The sequence below is a fragment of the Balaenoptera borealis genome, assembly GCF_965194805.1.
Source record: "Balaenoptera borealis genome assembly, chromosome: 5".
Taxonomy (NCBI): domain Eukaryota; kingdom Metazoa; phylum Chordata; class Mammalia; order Artiodactyla; family Balaenopteridae; genus Balaenoptera; species Balaenoptera borealis.
In genome coordinates this window covers 3,628,648-3,648,903 of record NC_138862.1, presented here as the reverse complement: position 1 = coordinate 3,648,903, position 20,256 = coordinate 3,628,648, and the positions used below count along the sequence as shown (strand labels likewise).

At 46.5% G+C, this 20,256-nt stretch overlaps 1 protein-coding gene across 2 annotated transcripts; it reads right to left on the bottom strand.

Moving 5' to 3' along the window:
• Window positions 1-375: 375 nt before the first annotated feature.
• On the bottom strand, window positions 376-4,698 carry TFF2 (trefoil factor 2). Of its 2 annotated transcripts, XM_082395128.1 has the most exons (4): window positions 4,373-4,698; window positions 3,554-3,703; window positions 2,510-2,656; window positions 376-1,609 (listed from the first exon to the last, which is right to left on the bottom strand). In XM_082395128.1, the coding sequence occupies exons 1-4, from the start codon at window positions 4,455-4,457 to the stop codon at window positions 1,596-1,598; spliced, it is 396 nt and encodes a 131-aa protein (XP_082251254.1). In that variant the 5' UTR covers window positions 4,458-4,698; the 3' UTR covers window positions 376-1,595. The 2 variants fall into 2 exon arrangements, with proteins under 2 accessions (XP_082251254.1, XP_082251253.1); XM_082395127.1 differs by having other exon boundaries at window positions 376-2,656.
• Window positions 4,699-20,256: the final 15,558 nt, after the last annotated feature.

Sequence of the window (20,256 nt, the reverse complement as noted above, 5' to 3'; positions counted from 1 at the left end):
TTATCAGAAGGGCCATCAGGAGCCGGCTGGGAAATGAGGGCGTCAATGCGTCAGAGAGAATGTACGAGAGGAGGTGGGATCGGGGTCGTGCGCGAGGACTCCTGAGAAAGAGCCAGGGCTCCCACACCTGCAGCCCTGGAACAGGAGGCCTGAGACCAAAAGCTTCCACCAGACCCCACATCCAAGACAGCCGGGGCCGCTCTGGGAGCAGCACAACCCAATTCCCAGCCCGGGGGTGTGGGTACGAAGAATTCATGTGTCAAAGACCCTTTCCCCAATGTGCCAATACCAGGGCCGGCCTTGGCTCGGCGGGGGCGGAGGGCGGGGCTGAGTCGGAACAGGCGAACCACACGTGAGGACACGGCTCCCGGTGAGGGATCAGTTCACTAAGGCCGCGCCTGTCTCCACCGGCCACTTGTCTCGAGTGTTTCAGACCCCGTGTTCCAGCAAGAGCCGTTGTTTCATGGAGCTTATGTGTGTGTTATCAGCAAGATAAAGATGCAACAGTGACCTAAGACTGTATGGGGCTCCCTTCTCAAAGTAGGGGTCCCGAGAGGGGATGTGAGGCCAAGTCCCTTCCTGAAAGAAACACTTTTTAAAATTCCCTCCTTTCAATGCAAAGCCAGTGCCGCCTAGAAGGAGAGGCCCTGGGTTTCCAGGGTGACCATAGGCCCCTGGCTGTAGGAGGGTTAGGGAGGAGGGACAGGCCACAGAAAGTCTGGCCTGGGGTCACCCACCTGCACTTCCACCCTTGAGCCGAAGAATGCCAGGACCCCTTCACCCAGATGCCTGAAATATCTTTCACGCAACGACTTTCCCACAAGCTTCAGAAAAGCCTTGATGGAAGCTGTCAACTACCTCTTTGGAACAGCTTTCAAATCGCAACACGATGGACGCTGCAGCTGTGTGCTCCCAAGCCTAGGGGAGAACTCATAGGAGCTAATCTGGCACAAGCCCCGACTCACCTTTGGAAGAGGTATTTGGGTGCCTGGCACGAATTTCAAAAGCAAGTGGTCTGTGATGCATTTGTAAAAGCAAAGCAGTTTTGTAATTGCAATCTGAAATTATATGTTGCTGCAAGAGCAGCATATAATTTTTAGTATGATTTTTGAGGTAAAATCATTTGAATTTTTATACAGTGATTTAGTATGAGAGTTATAAAGGGATCATGGATTCTGAAATTCCTTACATGCAATACTTTTTCACTGTCAGAGTAGCCTGAACGTATTAGATGAATTCTTGCTCTTCTAGCAAATGAAAGAATATTAAAATTACACACACACTCATACTTGTACTCTCAACCTCTCTCTCTCTCTCTCTCTCACACACACACACACACACACACACACACACACACACACACACACTGCTATGGCCACCTCTGTGTCAATGAAGCCAAAATGAAATTTAGCAGAGTTTAAGGGTTTTCTTTATTTGAAGAAATTGCATGCGAAGCCATTGAAAAGGATAAAAAGCAGATTAAGAAAACCCAGGAATTCGGGAAACATGAAATCTGCAACCGTAAGATGGTGCATATTCTTCTTTTGTTTCAGGACATCCAAGGAGCCTGAGGGGTTCTCTGAAGCCACTGCCTCTTAATAATGACAGTCTAGAAATTTAAACGCGACATGGTTGGTGAGGGCGTCAGAGAGCCAAGGGAGCCTGCGCTAGGAGGCCCCGTGGGTTCACGGGGCTACAGCCCTTAGTCCAGCCGTCCCTGCTGGAGAAGGAGCTGCCTGCGGGGCACCTCCCCTGGGGCCAGATGCCCTCTGGGAGTCCATTCTCCCCAGATAACTGGTAATTTTCCAGGTAGACACTTAGGTCACACAAAACATCACTTGGAAATTTCTGAAAGTAGAGGCCATGCTCTTTAGAGCACACTGATTTCCTCAAAATGGGAAGAGGCATCCTTGAAGGATCAGTGCATTCCTCCCATCTTTTGGAATACCAGGTCTTCCCTTTCTCTTATCAAACTCAGTGTCAGGGACACACTGTAACTGAGGGGTGGGGGAGGGCAGATGGGCTCTCTTGGGACTGGCGCTGGGGCAGGACCTGTCACTCGTGGTCACGGGAGAGAACAGAGGGGTCCACGAGAGAAGAGAACACATCTGCTTCACTCTGGGTCCCTCTCACTATGCCAGCACAGCACGTGGCATTCAAAGCATCCAAAATAGTGACACCACCCGACTGTGCTGGGACCTGGCGGGGGGAGGGGGCGGCTGAGAAAGGGATGCTTTTTACAACCATCCAAAAGACACAGTGGGAAGGCTGGAGGGCTTAACGTACTAAAAAGAAGCTGTCGTTGTTGAGAACATTCTGGAATTGCCTTTTGAGCTGGTTCACAGTAAAGGTGGCTTCCTACACGAGTACACTTTTTCCTGAACTGGTCACCCACCGGGTCCAGGGGCCTGGCCGGGATGGCATCAGGCATCCTGTCCAGCCTAGGACCTCCCCACCCCCAGCTCCCACCGCCCTCAAGAATCATGCTTGTCCAGGAACCAGACATTACCGTGCACGGAGAGCGGGAAGAAGCACCAGGGCACTTGGGGGATGGCGTTGGAGAAGCAACACTTCCTGGAGGCGCAGTCCTGGGGGCTGATGCCTGGGTAGCCGCAGTCCTTGCGGGCCGAGACCTCCATGACACACTCCTCTGACTCTGCCGTGCGCCACCGGATTTGGGGACAACACGGGGACTCAGTTAGGCCAGCTAGCTAACCGGACACATCCATCCCATCCTCCCAGGGGAGCACCGCTGGGCTCACAGGCTCGGGGTAGCACGAGGGGCTTCTGAGACTGTCACCCCTGGACTAAGAGTGGGCGCCAGCAGGTGGCCACCGCTTCCTCCTGATGCCAAAAGTCAGAAGGTCTGGAGGGAAAATCGTCTCACCTCCCTGGACTTGACATTGCTCTGTAAAGTGGGGTGGCCCACTGTACCTCCTGTGGGGACCCTTTAAGGATGTAAAGCATTAGACCAAAGAATTGAAACCCAGCGATGCTTCCACTACCGGGAGAGCCCTGGCTACAACCAGCCAACCAACAGCCAGCCATCGGGCCTGTTTTCCCCAGAGCCTGGGAGCCTCTGACCGGCAGCCTCGGGGGGGGTGTGGACGGGAGGCCAGGGTCCTCAGTTCTACACACACGGATCAGCTCCTCACACAGACCTTCTAAATTGATAATAGGCACAGGCACAAAACTCACTCTCAAAAGGTAACTCAAGAAGATTTAAGTGAATTTCTTAACATTTGGGGTCTGTTTGCAGTTATGCTAATAATGCCCTGATTTTAATGCTAATGTCCCTTAGAAGCTTCTTCAGGAGCCACAGCGAAGAGGGGCCTCAGAGTTGTTTTTTCTTCAAGTACAGTCAAACGGATTCCCACAAGTCTCCCCAAAAGGGCAAACGGCGGCTGGCCCTTGGGGTCCAGTGTGGACATGGGGGTCGGGCCACGTTTTCCCTTCCCTGGGGCTGGCCCAGGTGGTATTGGAGCCCTAAGAAACCAGGTCCTGGGCTGCCAGCCGGGGCACAGGAGGGGGTCCCAGCTCTCCTGGACGTTACCTTGCTTGGGGAGGGGCTTGAAACACCAGGGGACCCCGGGGATGCTGGAGTCGAAGCAGCAGCTGGCAGAGAAGCACTGGTCGCTGGTGATACCCGGGAAGCCGCAATTCACCCTGTTCTTGGGGCTCAGGCGTGAGCACTGGCAGGGGTCTGCGGAGAGGCCCTGGGTCAGCCAACCCCCCGCGCTCGCCCCCCAGCCCTCGGGCACACCCGGGGCCCCCATCAGTGCCACTCCCACCCTGGGAAAGGCCGGCTTCTCTTGCTCGTATTTGAAGCAGCCAGTGTCCTTCGGAGGAACTGACAGGGCTTGGCTGGAAAGTGTTTTCTTAGTTTAAAAATAAAACCTTCTGGCAAGAAGGTGGACAGCTGCACTCAGGCCAAGGTCGGGATGAAAGTGAACAAGGCCGAGCCCCTAGGAGCCCTTAGTGGGCCTCCCAGCCAGCCCCTCCTGGAGCCCGCCCACCCGAGCCTGAGGCCATCCCACTGATCCTGAAGGGGGTCCTCCTGGGCGGTCTCACCCCCCTCCAACGCCCCCCTGCTGCCCTTCCTGAGTGGCGGGAAGCGGGTGGACACACACGGGAGCTGGCTGCGTGGCTAGCATCCCAAACCTTAGGGCACCTTCCCAGCCGCTTCCCTTCTCAAGTTGACTCATCGCCTGCTTTTTCTCTTTGAGGGAAACTAACATGCACAGAGACACCCCGAGGGGCAGAAAACGCGGACCTCTCACGGCCTCCCTGCGCTCGGGGCACTAGAGGCCTCCCCAGGCTCGCTGGTCCGCATGCTCCCCACGGCCCCTCGAGGGCCTGAGCCCTCGCTTACCAGGTTTCTGGGCCCCCACCAGGGCACACAGCCCCAGCAGGAGGAACACAGCCAGGAGCCGGGCGCAGCGGGGTCCCATGTCCATGCTCAGCTGCACCCTAGGGCCGCCAGAAGAGTTCACACTCCCCACTGCGAGGGGTTGTTTTATAAGCTTCTCTCTGTTTGCTCAGCAAGCAAGATAACCTCCTCTCTCCCCGTGGCACCGACACTTTGGAACCTTTGTTAGGAAAAGGAGCTGAGATAGCTTGGCTGAAGGGCCAAGTGGTGACAGAGCAGGACTCCGGGCTCCCCGGGCACAGTCAGGCTTCCCCCGACCCAGGCAGGGAGCCAGGTCGTGCCAGGATGCCAACATGGAAGACGGGCCACGTGCACGTGTGGCGCTGGGTACTCACAGGGTCCCACCCAGGAAGGGAGAGGTCACGGATTTCTCCTGATAAAGTACTTGGCTACCACAGGAATTTTTAAATATTGGGCCCAAGGCTACTGGGGAAAATGGGCCAGCCGCGGACAGAGAGAAGACCCCTCCTCCAGGAATGGGAGGGTCTCCGAGGAAGGCAGGAGACCCTCCTTCAGGGCTGCAGACCCCTCTCTCAGCCCCTGTCTGTACCTCCTTGTCTCTGTTTTGGGGAGGGGGCTGTCCTTCGTGGAGATGAAGCTGTCCGGGTGTAAGGAACAGTCCCAGATGAGTGTAGAAGCAACAAGTTCGTTTCAGCAAAGCCTGAAGTGTGTCATTTTTTTCTTCCATGGGAACTGTCTGTGTTTCCTAAAAAATGGCACCTGTAAGCCAGCCTATGCCTAGGATAAGATGCTCCAGGGAAAAGACTCTGTGGATGGGACCCAAAGAGAGAAAAGAGAAATGGAGATGAGACACACAACACACAAAGAGGAAAGATGTGATGTGGAGGAAAGAGAGGATCGTAAACTCCCTACTCTGGGGGACTTCCAGGAACCACCAATCTGTCCAGCACGGCTTGAGCAGCCAGGAGCCCAGAGATGCATGGACTCTGAAACCCTGGGTCCTCAGGGTCTGGAGAGCTCAGGGCTTCTGCCAGATCCAGCTCCAGCCCCTCCAGACCCCTGCCTATTCCCCCACTGAGTAACCACCATGACTCTGTCTTTGCAAACCTTCAGAAAGTCACCTTTCCCCACTGCGCCCCTGTCACTCTTAGTCATCACCAAGACATAGGGCCCCAAGTCCTCCCTCTTTCCCCAGATTCTCATCTCCACTTTCCTCTCTGCTTCCTCCCCCTTGGCCCGACATCCCACTGTGCCCTCCTGGCCCTTCCGGGATTCCCACCGAAACTGCCTGATCCATGCCAAAGAGACGGCTTATCAGCCCCTTGGTCTCTGACCTGCTCTGGCCCTAATGGAAGCCTGCATCTTCCCTGAGATGCTCCTCTTGCATGCATCTCAGGTGGAGGTGCTCAGGCCCCCATCCAGGGCAACATCCGCCCACATGGTATTTTTGTGCTTTTAGAAAAAGGCACATGTTCTTCAAGACAAGTTACGTCCACGTGTGGGGAAGTCATTACGATAGATACGATGTCTACAGTATGAGTGGCACCCACCTGAACATGGAGCTGTATGCACGGCACAAGCTCTAAGCTGTGCTGGGTGGCTGTGCTCCCACCACGTGGGCTCAGGCTGGGGGCTGGACATTGACCTTGAGCCCCAGTGTCACCACGCTCCTCAGAGTCGCCGCTGTGACTGTACCACCTTCAAGGCTCCTGCCCCACCGTCATCGGCTGACCGTCAGCCTGCTCCTTGTTAAGGGTTTAGCACCGCTCTCGCTGTGTCCCTTGTCACACCAAGATGTGTGACATCCTGGGCGGTTTCAGCACTCCAGGGACATCTCACCCAAAGCCGCAGGAGCTCAGGTTTTTATTTCCTCCTCATCTCTGGGAACTTCCATCCCTCCTCCACTCTGCCACCCCTCCCATGAGCACACTCAGAACCCGTACTCCACCTCTGAAAGACGACATGCGAATGTCCTTCCTGTTGAGGATGTCTAAGCTTCTACTGCTTCCTCGTTACACCTAAACTCTCCAGTCCCTTAACCCCTCAGCTTCCCCTCTGTGAGCACCGTACCGTCTGCATCTCCCCCTCCCCTCCTTCTCCAGCCTGGTTCCCACGGTCCCCACTCCACCTGCTACCCCCGTGTCTCATCACCCCCAGGTGTACCCATCCGTTGACCGTCTCCAGGCCCTCCCACCCCACCTGCTGCGCTAGCTGGTGCTGCCACAGGAGTGCCCAGTCTCAGACCCATCCCGCGCCTAGTGGGATTGCAATTCTCCTCTGTAGTGATGTTACCTATCAGTTCTCACAGGAAACAGAAGCCAAATGGGGGGGTCCCTGAGATGTCACCCATGTCAGTCTACTTCTGATTATTACGGAGGTGCTGGTACCAGACCCTTCCTCCTGCCATAAGTAACTCTAAACCTATGTGGAATAACCGTTTACAGATGCTGAGCAACAGGATGTGTGGGACGGAAAGGGACGCAGTGTGGGGAGGCCCAAGGCCACCTGGTTTTCTGTCTAGAAACACATTCTGGCCACAGAGCATCAGAGGCTCATGGGGCTGAGGGACAGAGGCTGGAATCAGAGGCCACGGGGTGATGGGTTTCCAGGGTGGGGGCCGGAGGAGAGGGAGCACTTGAAACAGGACTGGGGGCTCCCTGGGGTTTAGTCAGATGCTAAGCTGCCACACACACAAGGCCAGGAAGAAACAGCTCCCAGGAAGGAACACACACCAAGGAGACAGGGCTGTCAGCAGCCAGATTCACATGAGTCCTGACCAGCCCCAGGGGAAAGGCTTGTTGGCCGTCCAAGCACTGAGTAGGGACATAGAACAACCATGCCATGTCTTAGTCAGCTTGGGTGGCCACAACGAAATACCACAGGTGGGTGGGTTAAACAACCGACCTTGGTTTCTCACAGTTCTGGAGGCTGGAAATTCATTATCAGGGTGCCTGCAGGGTAGGGTTCTGGTGAGGGCTCTCTTCCTGGCTTGCAGATGGTGGCCTTCTCAATGTGTGCTCACCTGGTGGAGAAAGGGTAAGTTCTCTGCTGTCTCTTTCTATAAGAGCACTAACCCCATCATGGGGGCTCCATCCTCATGACCTCTTCCAACCCTAATTACCTCCCAAAGTCCCTACCTCCTAATAGCATCACATTGGGGGTTATGGCTTCCACATATGAATGTGGGGGGGGGGACACAAAGATTCAGTCCATAACATGCCATAAGAGTAGGCTTGATCTTGTTCTAGAGTAAAGCCACTTTATACCCCTTCTAGCAAAACTTTAAAACAAGTCCTAAAAGATCAAGTTAATCTGTAAGTAAATTGACTGCCTAACAGAACGAAACTCAGCATTTTGTTAAGGAAGACAACAAAATCCAGACACATGACATAGCATTCATAATGTTCAACACAAACTCAAAAGTTACTAGATGTGTGAAGAAGCAGGACCTGTAACCACTGGAAATAACAGAGAATAGAAACAGACCAGTTACTGCATTTAAATGTTCAACTACTTAAAGAGAAATATAGAAATATAACAAGGGAACACATTTTAAAATCTGAATAGAGAAATGGAAACTAAAAATGAACCAGGTGGAAATTCTAGGCATGAAAACGACAATATCTGAAATGAAAAATTCTAATTAGATTAGATACTTTAGAAGAAATGGCTGATTTATTTGAAGTCAGTGCAGTATAAACTCTCCAAACTGGGGCATAGAGAGAAAGAGGGCTGAAATAAAAAGGAACAGAACCTCAGTGACCTGTGAGACAGTGTCAGCAGACTAACATACATGTAATTAGTGTACCAGTAGGAGAAGAAGAAATATTGGGGCAAGAAAAAGTATTTGAAAAAATAATGGCCAAATTTTTTTGTAAATTTGATGAAAAATATAAACTCATATATCCTAGAAGCTCAATGAATGCCAAGCAAGATAAAGAAAACCATATCAAGGCACAGCATGATCAAATTGTTGAAAATCAGTAATTTTAAAATGTTTTCACAGCAACTGGCAGAAAGACACACTGCATTACAGGGAAGCATATTAAGAATGACAAGTGAGCCAGAGATTGGTTCAAGATGGCGGAGTAGAAGGACGTGCTCTCACTCCCTGTTGTGAGAACACTGGAATCACAACTAACTGTTGGACAATCATCGACAGGAAGACACTGGAACTCACCAAAAAATATACCCCACATCCAAAGACAAAGGAGAAGACACAATGAGACAGTAGGAGGGGTGCAATCACAATAAACTCAAATCCCATAACTGCTGGGTGGGTGACTCACAAAATGAAGAACACTTATACCACAGAAGTCCACCCACTGGAGTGAAGGTTCTGAGCCCCACATGAGGCTTCTGAACCTGGGGGTCCGGCAACGGGAGGAGAAATTCCTAGAGAACCAGACTTTGAAGGCTAGTGGGATTTGATTGCAGGACATCGACAGGACTGAGGGAAACAGAGACTCCACTCTTGGACGCCCTACACAAAGTAGTGTGTGCATTGGGACCCAGGGGAAGGAGGAGTAACCCCATAGAGACTGAACCAGAACTACCTGCTAGTGTTGGAGGGTCTCCTGCAGAGGCGGGAGGTGGCTCTCTCTCCCCGTGAGGACAAGGACACTGGCAGCAGAAGTTCTGGGAAGTACTCCTTAGTGTAAGCCCTCCCAGAGTCCGCCATTAGCCCCACCAAAGAGCCCAGGTAGACTCCAGTGTTGGGTCACCTCAGGCCAAACAACCAACAGGGAGGGGACCCAGGCCCACCCAACAACAGACAAGCAGATTAAAGTTTTACTGATCTCTGCCCACCAGAGCAACAGTCAGCTCTACCCACCACCAGTCCCTCCCATCAGGAAACTTACACAAGCCTCTTAGATAGCCTCATCCACCAGAGGGCAGACAGCAGAAGCAAGAAGAACTACAGCCCTGCATCCTGTGAAACAAAAACCACATTCACAGAAAGATAGACAAGATGAAAAGGGAGAGAGCTACATACCAGATGAAGGAACAAGATTAAAACCCCAGAAAAACAACTAAATGAAGTGGAGATAGGCAACCTTCCAGAAAAAGAATTCAGAATAATGATAGTGAAGATGATCCAGGACCTCGGAAAAAGAATGGAGATAAAGATCGAGAAGATGCAAGAAATGTTCAACAAAGAGCTAGAAGAATTAAAAAACAAACAAACAGAGATGAACAGTACAATAACTGAAATTAAAAATACACTAGAAAGAATCAATAGCAGAATAACTGAGGCAGAAGGACGGATAAGTGACCTGGAAGACAGAATGGTGGAATTCACTGCTGCGGAACAGAATAAAGAAAAAAGAATGAAAAGAAATGAAGACAGCCTAAGAGACCTCTGGGACAACATTAAACGCAACAACATTCGCATTATAGGGGTCCCAGAAGGAGAAGAGAGAGAGAAAGGACCAGAGAAAATATTTGAAGAGATTATAGTCGAAAACTTCCCTAACATGGAAAAAGAAATAGCCACCCAAGTCCAGGAAGCACAGAGAGTCCCATACAGGATAAACCCAAGGAGAAAAACACCGAGACACATAGTAATCAAATTGGCAAAAATTAAAAACAAAGGAAAATTATTGAAAGCAGAAAGGGAAAAACGACAAATAACATATAAGGGAACTCCCATAAGGTTAACAGCTGATTTCTCAGCAGAAACTCTACAAGCCAGAAGGGAGTGGCATGATATACTTAAAGTGATGAAAGGGAAGAACCTACAACCAAGATTACTCTACCCGACAAGGATCTCATTAAGATTCGATGGAGAAATCAAAAGCTTTTCAGACAAGCAAAAGCTAAGAAAATTCAGCACCACCAGACCAGCTATACAACAAATGCTAAAGGAACTTCTCTAAGTGGGAAACACAAGAGGAGAAAAGGACCTACTAAAACAAACCCAAAACAATTAAGAAAATTGTAATAGGAACATACATATCAATAATTACCTTAAACGTGAATGGATTAAATGCTCCAACCAAAAGACACAGGCTTGCTGAATGGATACAAAAACAAGACCCATATATATGCTGTCTACAAGAGACCCACTTCAGACCTAGGGACACATACAGAATGAAAGTGAGGGGATGGAAAAAGATATTCCATGCAAATGGAAATCAAAAGATAGCTGGAGTAGCAATTCTCATATCAGATAGAATAGACTTTAAAATAAAGAATGTTACAAGAGACAAGGAAGGACACTAAATAATGATCAAAGGATCAATCCAAGAAGAAGATATAACAATTATCTATGCACCCAACTGAGGAGCACCTCAATACATATACTGTTAGCAACTGCAAACAGCTCTAAAAGAGGAAATCGACAGTAACACAATAATAGTGGGGGACTTTAACACCTCACTTACACCAATGGACATATCAGCCAAACAGAAAATTAATAAGGAAACACAAGCTTTAAACGACACAATAGACCAGATAGATTTAATTGGTATTTATAGGACATTCCATCCAAAAACAGCAGATTACACTTTCTTCTCAAGTGTGCACGGAACATTCTCCAGGATAGATCACATCTTGGGTCACAAATCAAGCCCCAGTAAATTTAAAAAAATTGAAATCATATCAAGCATCTATTCTGACCACAACGCTATGAGATTAGAAATCAATTACAGGGAAAAAAACGTAAAAAACACAAACACATGGAGGATAAATAATACATTACTAAATAAACAAGAGATCACTGAAGAAACCAAAGAGGAAATAAAAAAATACTTAGAGACAAATGACAATGAAAACCAGACAATCCAAAACCTATGGGATGTGGCAAAACAGTTTTAAGAGGGAAGTTTATAGCTATACAAGCCTACCTCAAGAAACAAGAAAAATCTCAAATAAACAATCTAACCTTACACTTAAAGGAACTAGAGAAAAAAGAACAAACAAAACCCAAAGTTAGCAGAAGGAAAGAAATCATAAAGATCAGAGCAGAAATAAATGAAATAGAAACAAAGAAAACAATAGCAAAGATCAATAAAACTAAAAGCTGTTCATTGACAAGATGAACAACATTGATAAACCATTAGCCAGACTCATCAAGAAAAAGAGGGAGAGGACTCAAATCAATAAAATCAGAAATGAAAAAGGAGAAATTACAACAGACACTGCAGAAATACAAAGGATCATGAGCGATTACTGCAAGCAACTCTATGCCAATAAAATGGACAACCACAAAGAAATGGACAAATTCTTAGAAAGGTATAACCTTCCAAGACTGAACCAGGAAGAAATAGAAAATATGAACAGACCAATCACAAGCACTGAAATTGAAACTGTGATTAAAAATCTTCCCACAAACAAAAGTCCAGAACCAGATGGCTTCACAGGCGAATTCTATCAAACATATAGAGAAGAGCTAACACCCATCCTTCTCAAACTCTTCCAAAAACTTGCAGAGGAAGGAACACTCCCAAACTCATTCTATGAGACCACCATCACCCTGATACCAGAACCAGACAAAGATACTACAAAAAAATAAAATTACAGACCAATATCACTGATGAATATAGATGTAAAAATCCTCAATGAAATACTGGCAAACAGAATCCAACAGCACAATAAAAGGCTCATACACCATGATCAAGTGGGATTTATCCCAGGGATGCAAGGATTCTTCAGTATATGCAAATCAATCAATGTGATACACCATATTAACAAATTGAAGAACAAAAACAATATGATCATCTCAATAGATGCAGAAAAAGCTTTTGACAAAATTCAACACCCATTTATGATAAAAACTCTCCAGAAAGTGGGCATAGAGGGAACCTACCTCAACATAATAAAGGCCATATACAACAAACCCAGCAAACATCATCCTCAGTGGTGAAAAACTGAAAGCATTTCCTCTAAGATCAGGAATAAGGCAAAGATGTCCACTCTCACCACTATTATTCAACATAGTTTTGCAAGTCCTAGCCACGGCAATCAGAGAAGAAAAAGAAATAAAAGGAATACAAATTGGAAAAGAAGAAGTAAAACTGTCACTGTTTGCAGATGACATGATACTATACATAGAGAATCCTAAAGATGCCACCAGAAAACTACTAGAGCTAATAGATGAATTTGGTGAAGTTGCAGGATACAAAATTAATGCACAGAAATCCCTTGCATTCCTATACACTAATGATGAAAAATCTGAAAGAGAAATTAAGGAAACACTCCCATGTACCATTGCAACAAAAAGAAGAAAATACCTAGAGATAAACCTACCTACGGAGACAAAAGACCTGTATGCAGAAAACTATAAGACACTGATGAAAGAAATTAAAGATGATAGCAACAGATGGAGAGATATACCATGTTCTTGGATTGGAAGAATCAATATTGTGAAAATGACTATACTACCCAAAGCAATCTACAGATTCAATGCAATCCCTATCAAATTACCAACGGCATTTTTTACAGAACTAGAGCAAAAAATCTTAAAATTTGTATGAAGACACAAAAGACCCCGAATATCAAAAGTGGTCTTGAGGGAAAAAAACGGAGCTAGAGGAATCAGACTCCCTGACTTCAGACTATACTACAAAGCTACAGTAATCAAGACAATATGGTACTGGCACAAAAACAGAAACATAGATCAATGGAACAAGATAGAAAGCCCAGAGATAAACCCAGGCACCTATGGTCAACTAATCTATGACAAAGGAGGCAAGGATATACAATGGAGAAAAGACAATCTCTTCAGTAAGTGGTGCTGGAAAAACTGAACAGCTACATGTAAAAGAATGAAATTAGAACACTCCCTAACACCATACACAAAAATAAACTCAAAATGGATTCGAGACCTAAATGTAAGACTGGATACTATAAAACTCTTACAGGAAAACATTGGAAGAACACTCTTTGACATAAATCACAGCAATATCTTTTTTGATCCACCTCCTAGAGTAATGGAAATAAAAACAAAAATAAACAAATGGGACCTAATGAAACTTAAAAACTTTTGCACAGCAAAGGAAACCATAAACAAGACGAAAAGACAACCCTCAAAATGGAAGAAAATATTTGCAAATGAATCATCGGACAAAGGATTAATCTCCAAAATATGTAATTAGCTCATGCAGCTCAATATTAAAGAAACAAACAACCCAATCCAAAAATGGGCAGAAGACCTAAATAGACATTTCTCCAAAGAAGACATACAGATGGCCAAGAAGAAGCACATGAAAAGCTGCTCAACATCACTAATTATTAGAGAAATGCAAATCAAAACTACAATGAGGTATCACCTCACACCAGTTAGAATGGGCATCATCAAAAAATCTACAAACAGTAAAAGTCTGCCTACTGAATGGGAGAAGATATTTGCAAATGATATATCCAATAAGGGGTTAATATCCAAAATATATAAAGAACTCATACAACTCAATAGCCAAAAACCAAACAATCCAATTTTAAAAGTAGGCAGAGGACCTGAATAGACATTTTTTCCAAAGAAGACATAGAGATGGTGGACAGACACATGAAAAGATGTTCAACATCAATAATCACCAGGAAAATGCAAATCAAAACCATCATGAGGTATTACCTCACACTTGTCAGAATGGCTATTATCAAAAAGAACACAAATAACAAATGTTGGTGAGAGTGTGGAAAAAAGGGAACCCTCTTGCACTGTTGGTGGGAATGTAAATTGATGCAGCCACTATGGAGAACAGTATGGAGGTTCCTTAAAAAACTAAAAATAGAATTACCATATGACCCAGCAATCCCACTACTGGGCATATACCCAGAGAAAACCATAATTCAAAAAGACATATGCACCCCAATGTTCATTGCAGCACTATTTACAATAGCCAGGTCACGGAAGCAACCTAAATGCCCATCGACAGACGAATGGATAAAGAAGTTGTGGTACATATATACAATGGAATATTACTCAGCCATAAAAAGAAATGAAATTGAGTTATTTGTAGAGACGTGGATGGATCTAGAGACTGTCATACAGAGTGAAGTAAGTCAGAAAGAGAAAAACAAATATCGTATATTAACACATATGTGGAACCTAGAAAAATGGTACAGATGAACTGGTTTACAGGGCAGAAATTGAGACACAAATGTAGAGAATAAACGTATGGACACCAAGGGGGGAAAGCGTTGGGGGCGGGGTGGTGATGTGATGAATTGGGAGATCGGGATTGACATGTATACACTGATGTGTATAAAATGGTTGACGAATAAGAACCTGCTGTCCAAAAAAATAAATTAAATTAAAAATGAAAAAAAAATGTCAGTTCAAGGTTTGGATGGAAACATACCTAAAGTATATTTTAGAAGAATTGATATTATAAAAAAGTTATTAAAAATATTGTATTGGAAAAAAAAAAGAATGACAAGTGACCTCTCATCTGAAACCATGCAATCTGGACGGCAATGGAACAACTATATTAAAGTGCTAAAGGAGAAAACCTGTCAAGTCAGAATTCTATACTCACGGAAAATATCCTTATTTTATTTTTTAGAGCAGCTCTAGATTCACAGCAGAATTGAGCAGGAGGTACAGAGATTTCAAAATACTTTTTCAGACAAACAACAGCTGTAAGAATCTGTCACTTGCCAACCTGTCCTCCAAGGAATCTAAAAGTGGTTCTTCAGGCTGAAGCTGTGGTCGTCCCTTGATGCAGGGTGTGATTTCTCCATGTTGCTGCCACCACTTCCCACCTGGCTGGATTTATTCAGTTATGGCAGCGTTTGGGCCTCTGGCAGCATTTGTGTTTACAGCCCAGTCTAGTCTCATGATTTCTCCCTTGGTTTGCTACAACTGTTTCCTAACTAATCTCTCAGCCAGAGTTTTGTCCTCATCTAGACAAAAGTCTGGTGCCTTGATTACCTTTATAAAGTGACAATCAGTATATGTCACTCCCCTGGCACTCCCTCACACCTCCCAGCCTGAAGGGTAAAACCTGAGTATGAGTTTCCTGAGCATGAAAAGCAAGACCTTTTATGAACTGGACCCCACATACCACCCCCCACTGCCGCCCCACACTCTTCTATTGCCAGGTCTCCTTCATAACGTAAGCATCTTGCCCTCTAGACACACCCTGACCTCTGACCCTTTGTCTGCATGTCCTCCTCTCTCTGCAGTGCTCTTCCTCCAATCTTTGTCTTGCTAACTCCTGTCCATCCTTCAGCTCTTGACTCAGGAGCCACTGCTTCCAGGAAGGCCTCCTTCACTTCCCCTGAGAGAAGACAGTGCCCTTCACCCCTCCCCCAAGCATCCTTTGTTCACCTGATTCACAACACTTAGCCACACCTGCATTTTAAGTGGAGTTTTATATTTCTGGTTCCTTTATTAATTGTACCAAAGGTAACAGCTAAATCTGCAGGCCAACTTTGTCCCAGGTGATATTCTAAGGATTTCATGTGCTATATCTCATTTAATTCTTACAACAATCCAAACGAAGAGCTAAACTTATCACCCTCATTTTACAGTCTATATGGAAAACTCGTTTCCCCAAACAACACAGAAAGTAAGTGTAGGGTGGCATCCAGAACCGGACCTATGCCTCCTTTATTCTGAATCCCTAGAACCAAAGCCAGCATCTGCACAAACTATACCTACTTATTGAGGTGGTGTGGGGTGGAAAAATGGGTAAGAGACACCCAGGAGATGAGGAATAGGAGTCTGCCTCCTAATGTCACCCATCACCCAAATTTCCTTATGGAATTCATAAAACAATACCTAGGTCTGGATATATGCAAATAAGTAAGGCAAGCCTCTTCTCGTCTCTGGATTAATTTCCTCATCTGTGAAATGAGAGCTGGAATGAGAGTTTATCAAATGATCTCCAAGGTCTCACATGCCTGGTGAACCCTCACTCGGACACTGACTAGGATAATATTTCATTTTTACCCTGTCATCAGGGGAAACAGTAAAGTTTTATTACTAACATTTGCATGTATGGTGCTCCTAAATATAGAAGGTGCGGCTGAAAAACATGCAAATTCAATTTTCCTCCCCAGCATTCCAGGTTTCTGGAGTTTGGCTGTGCTGATCAATAGAATGGGTGAATAATAGACTCTTCTATGGGCTTCCCTGGTGGCGCAGTGGTTAAGAATCTGCCTGCCAATGCAGGGGACACGGGTTCGAGCCCTGGTCTGGGAAGATCCCACATGCTACAGAGCAACTAAGCCTGTGTGCCACAACTACTGAGCCTATGCTCTAGAGCCCACAAGCCACAACTACTGAGCCCGTGTGCCACAACTACTGAAGCCCACATGCCTAGAGCCCATGCTCTGCGACAAGAGAAACCACTGCAATGAGAAGACACGCACCGCAACGAAGAGTAGCCCCCGCACACCGCAACTAGAGAAAGCCGGCACACAGCAACAAAGACCCAACGCAGCCAATAATAATAATAATAATAATAGACTCTTCTAAAGCCCAGGACTTAATTTAGCTACGTAATAAAGAAGATGGCCAAAGCTGGGAGGAGACATAAACAGATGAGCCAATGCTGATGAGAATTTGGTACAGAGTTTAGGAAGGAGTAAATAGAGATGTCTTGATAGGTTATATTCGGGGGGCATAATTGGATGGACATAAACCTTAGCATTTTTCAATGTATTGTGCGATGGAATTCCTCCTTGTCCTACTTTGAGGGACTTTAACCAAGATTTACATTCCTTCAAAATGTCTCTTTTGTACCCCTTTTGTATCTGAGTGGGAGCTGGCCAGTCTTAAAACTTACCACAAGTCAAGGAAAAATGATATATTATAGTAGGAGTTGGCAAACTATGGCCCATGAGCTTGTTGCCTGTGTTTAAATAAAACTTTATTAAAAACACAGTCATACCCACTCATTCACACATTGTCTATGGCCACTTTCTAGCTATGATTGCAGAGTTGATTACCTGTGGCAGAGACTGTATGGCCCAGGAAACCTAAAATATTTACTCTCTGGCCTTTTAAGAAAAAAAAAAAAAAATCTGCCTATCCCTGTATTTCAGTCCTACAACTCTCTAAAAACAAAATTTAAAAAAGAAGGTGGTAAATATGTGTATTTATAAATGCAATGTTACAGAAATGTGCCTCAGTGCTCTTTTCCCCTTCTGTAATCTGGTCTTGGAAATGGTATATTTAGTATACTGATTGTCAGGAGACAATTCCCCATGAGTCTCTCACGTTCCTGCACATCTTGTGAATGAGACACTAACTGTCCCGATAGCTTAGGACCTAAAATTACAGTTGAATGTTAAGTGCTTCCTTGACATCTGGTGAAATTGAGAGGTCGTGAGTGGCCTAACCATGAATTCTCCTCCCTACTCAGCTCCCACAGATAAGGCCCTTTAGCCAAACAACCTCCTTATCTAGGGCCTGGGCACAGTTCCTGCTTATCCCTAAGGAGTGGATTTCACTTCCCTGCCAGCCAGCAGAACTATTCAAACAAGCCAATCTCATCCTCCTGCAGGAACCAGGGAGCACCACCCCTTCTTGATACTACACAGCTCCTTCCACAGCCCCTGGTTGTTCACTGTGTTCCTGAGTGCAACCCCCGTGTGGCCCTGCATGGCAGGATATTTGTGTGGCAAACAACCATGGAAGGTAGATAAGCAGGGGGCAGAGGGCAGGCAAGCTTACTGCCCCTTGAAAGATTTAAACCCCTTGAGAGGTCAGTGTTTCTCTCCTGGAAGGCAACCCGCTGTGTGTGCTGACATCCATGTGAGCTCACCTGTGCCACCCCTGAAGGACTTGGGGGCAAAGGGAACCTAGACAAGCATGCTGCTGTTTACACTGCTTGCTATGTGATGAGTAATAAGGTCCTTTATCTCTGAACCAGGAGTCTCCTGTCCTTGGCCAGCAGCCATGAAGCTATTCGCTTGCAAGTGGGGTAAACTCTCAGCCCTTCTGAGTTCTCAACACTGATGAACCAGATAAGATTAAATATAAAAATCCCAACAATGTTTGTCTTTAGAATAGATGTTCCCTACTTTTAGGTTCAATCAACCTCACTGTACCACATATATATGTGAGTACGTATGGCTTTGCCTAATTTAATCTGTTTGCTAACCCCAAAATGTCCGGCTCAGGGCAATGTCAAGAGCTGAGAAGAACAATTAAGAAATACCTTTAAAATAATACTATTTATCTTTCTGTAACTAACTATAATGTGTCTGCTCGGACCTTTAAATGGGTGACTGTTTGATACCTGCCAGTACATTCCTGTGCTGGGATTTGCCAGGTATGTGTCTCTGCTTAGCTGAAGTTTCCTGTCGGGCTCACGAGCACTGAATATTTCCACAAGCTGTCTCTGCCCACACTCACAAATAAACGCAAGAGAGTTTTCTTAAGCTAACAATACCCTTCCCTACAACCCTACGAATAGGATCTGAAGCCACAACTTGGCTTCAAGAGTTGGTTCCTGGTCTGGTCCTTAGTTCAACATGTTCTGAATAGAAGCCTATTGTTGTGTTGGCAATTATCTAGAAACAACGATAATCTCCAAGTACACGGAAGGGCTCACAGATCCAATTAAGGTGCTTGAGCCACAGGGTTTAGTAAATCTATCTCCAACACGTGGTGAAAAGTGAGGGTCAGAAGTGGCAGGTTTGCACTCTGCATGGGGTGCAAGTGGGTGGAAGGACCACACACTTGGATCCTGGGTCATGAGATGCTCATGTGTCCTGTTGCTCTCTCGGCCTTTCCATCAATGCATGGTGTCAAGGACCAGAACTGGGGTTTGAGCAGGGGCCAGGACACGGGCAGTGCGAGCACACACTCAGGCTTTATTGGGGAGACTCGGGGAAAGCAGTGCTGGCCCAGCTGCAGCTCACAGTGACCCACAGGACAGCCATGCTGTTAGCCTGGGTCTGGGGTGACATGTGGAGCCTGAATTGGGCCATGACCAGGGTCACCAATGGGGGCCTGATTAAGGATGACGGAGCGGTCAGGCTGGAGATGGGCAGTCTGCTTCCTACGGATCCTCCATCCTGTCTCACCTGAGATAACATTCTGCCTGTTCCATCCTCTTTGTCACTAACACGTCCTACAGGTGACCCACTCACTCCCTGTCTGCCCTTAACATACAGTATGAATGTCCCCTATGTCTCATAGTCTCCGGGTTTGCTCACTGTCTGCATTTGACACATTCTCAGTCTCATGTATTCCTTTTGTTTTCTTACCACCTAGAGCAGAAGTGACTAGTCTCAACAACAAACAGCTGCGACCCCTGCCCTTTGGTAATTTGCACTTATTAGGGTTCCTTGGTTGCAAGTAAGAGACACCAGCTGTTATGGGCTAAAATGTCTCCTCCAAATTCATATATGGAAGTCCTATTCTCCAGGACCTCATAATGTGACCTTATTTGGAGATGAAGTCTCTAAAAGTAATTAAGTTAAAATGAAGCCAGTAGGGTGGGCCTTACTCCAATATGACTGGTGTCCTTCTAAGAAGAGGAGATTAGGACACGGACACAGACACACACAGAGAACACGGAGAAGACGGCCATCTATACACCAAGGAGAGAGGCCTCGGGAGAAATCAGCCCTGCCCACACCTCAATCTTGGACTTCCAGCCTCTAGAACTGAGAGAATAAATGTCTGTTGTTTAAGCCGTTGGTCTGACCAGGATACCAGCGCAAGCTGATGAAGAAAGGGGAGGGGGTGTCCCATGGCTTCAGGTGTCACTGGGACACCAGGGTGACAGCACTGCCAGCCTCGGGGTCGGGACTCGCTCCCTCTCCCTTGGGCCCCTCTCTGCACATCCACCTGTCCTTGCCTGGTCCCTCAGGCCGCATGGGGAGCTGTGCTCACTTGGGCTCCTCTGTTACGCATTTGTTACCCATTCCGTGTCCACTCCAGGGCTGACACAGACGTGACTCCC

Excerpts from the sequence above, each read along its gene's own strand:
- TFF2 (XM_082395127.1), bottom strand. The coding sequence starts at position 4,457 with ATGGACATGGGACCCCGCTGCGCCCGGCTCCTGGCTGTGTTCCTCCTG. Across the intron at positions 3,704-4,372 it reads GGTGGGGGCCCAGAAACCTG|ACCCCTGCCAGTGCTCACGC; the intron begins GTAAGCGAGGGC and ends GCCTCTCCGCAG. Across the intron at positions 2,657-3,553 it reads CAAGCCCCTCCCCAAGCAAG|AGTCAGAGGAGTGTGTCATG; the intron begins GTAACGTCCAGG and ends GGCGCACGGCAG.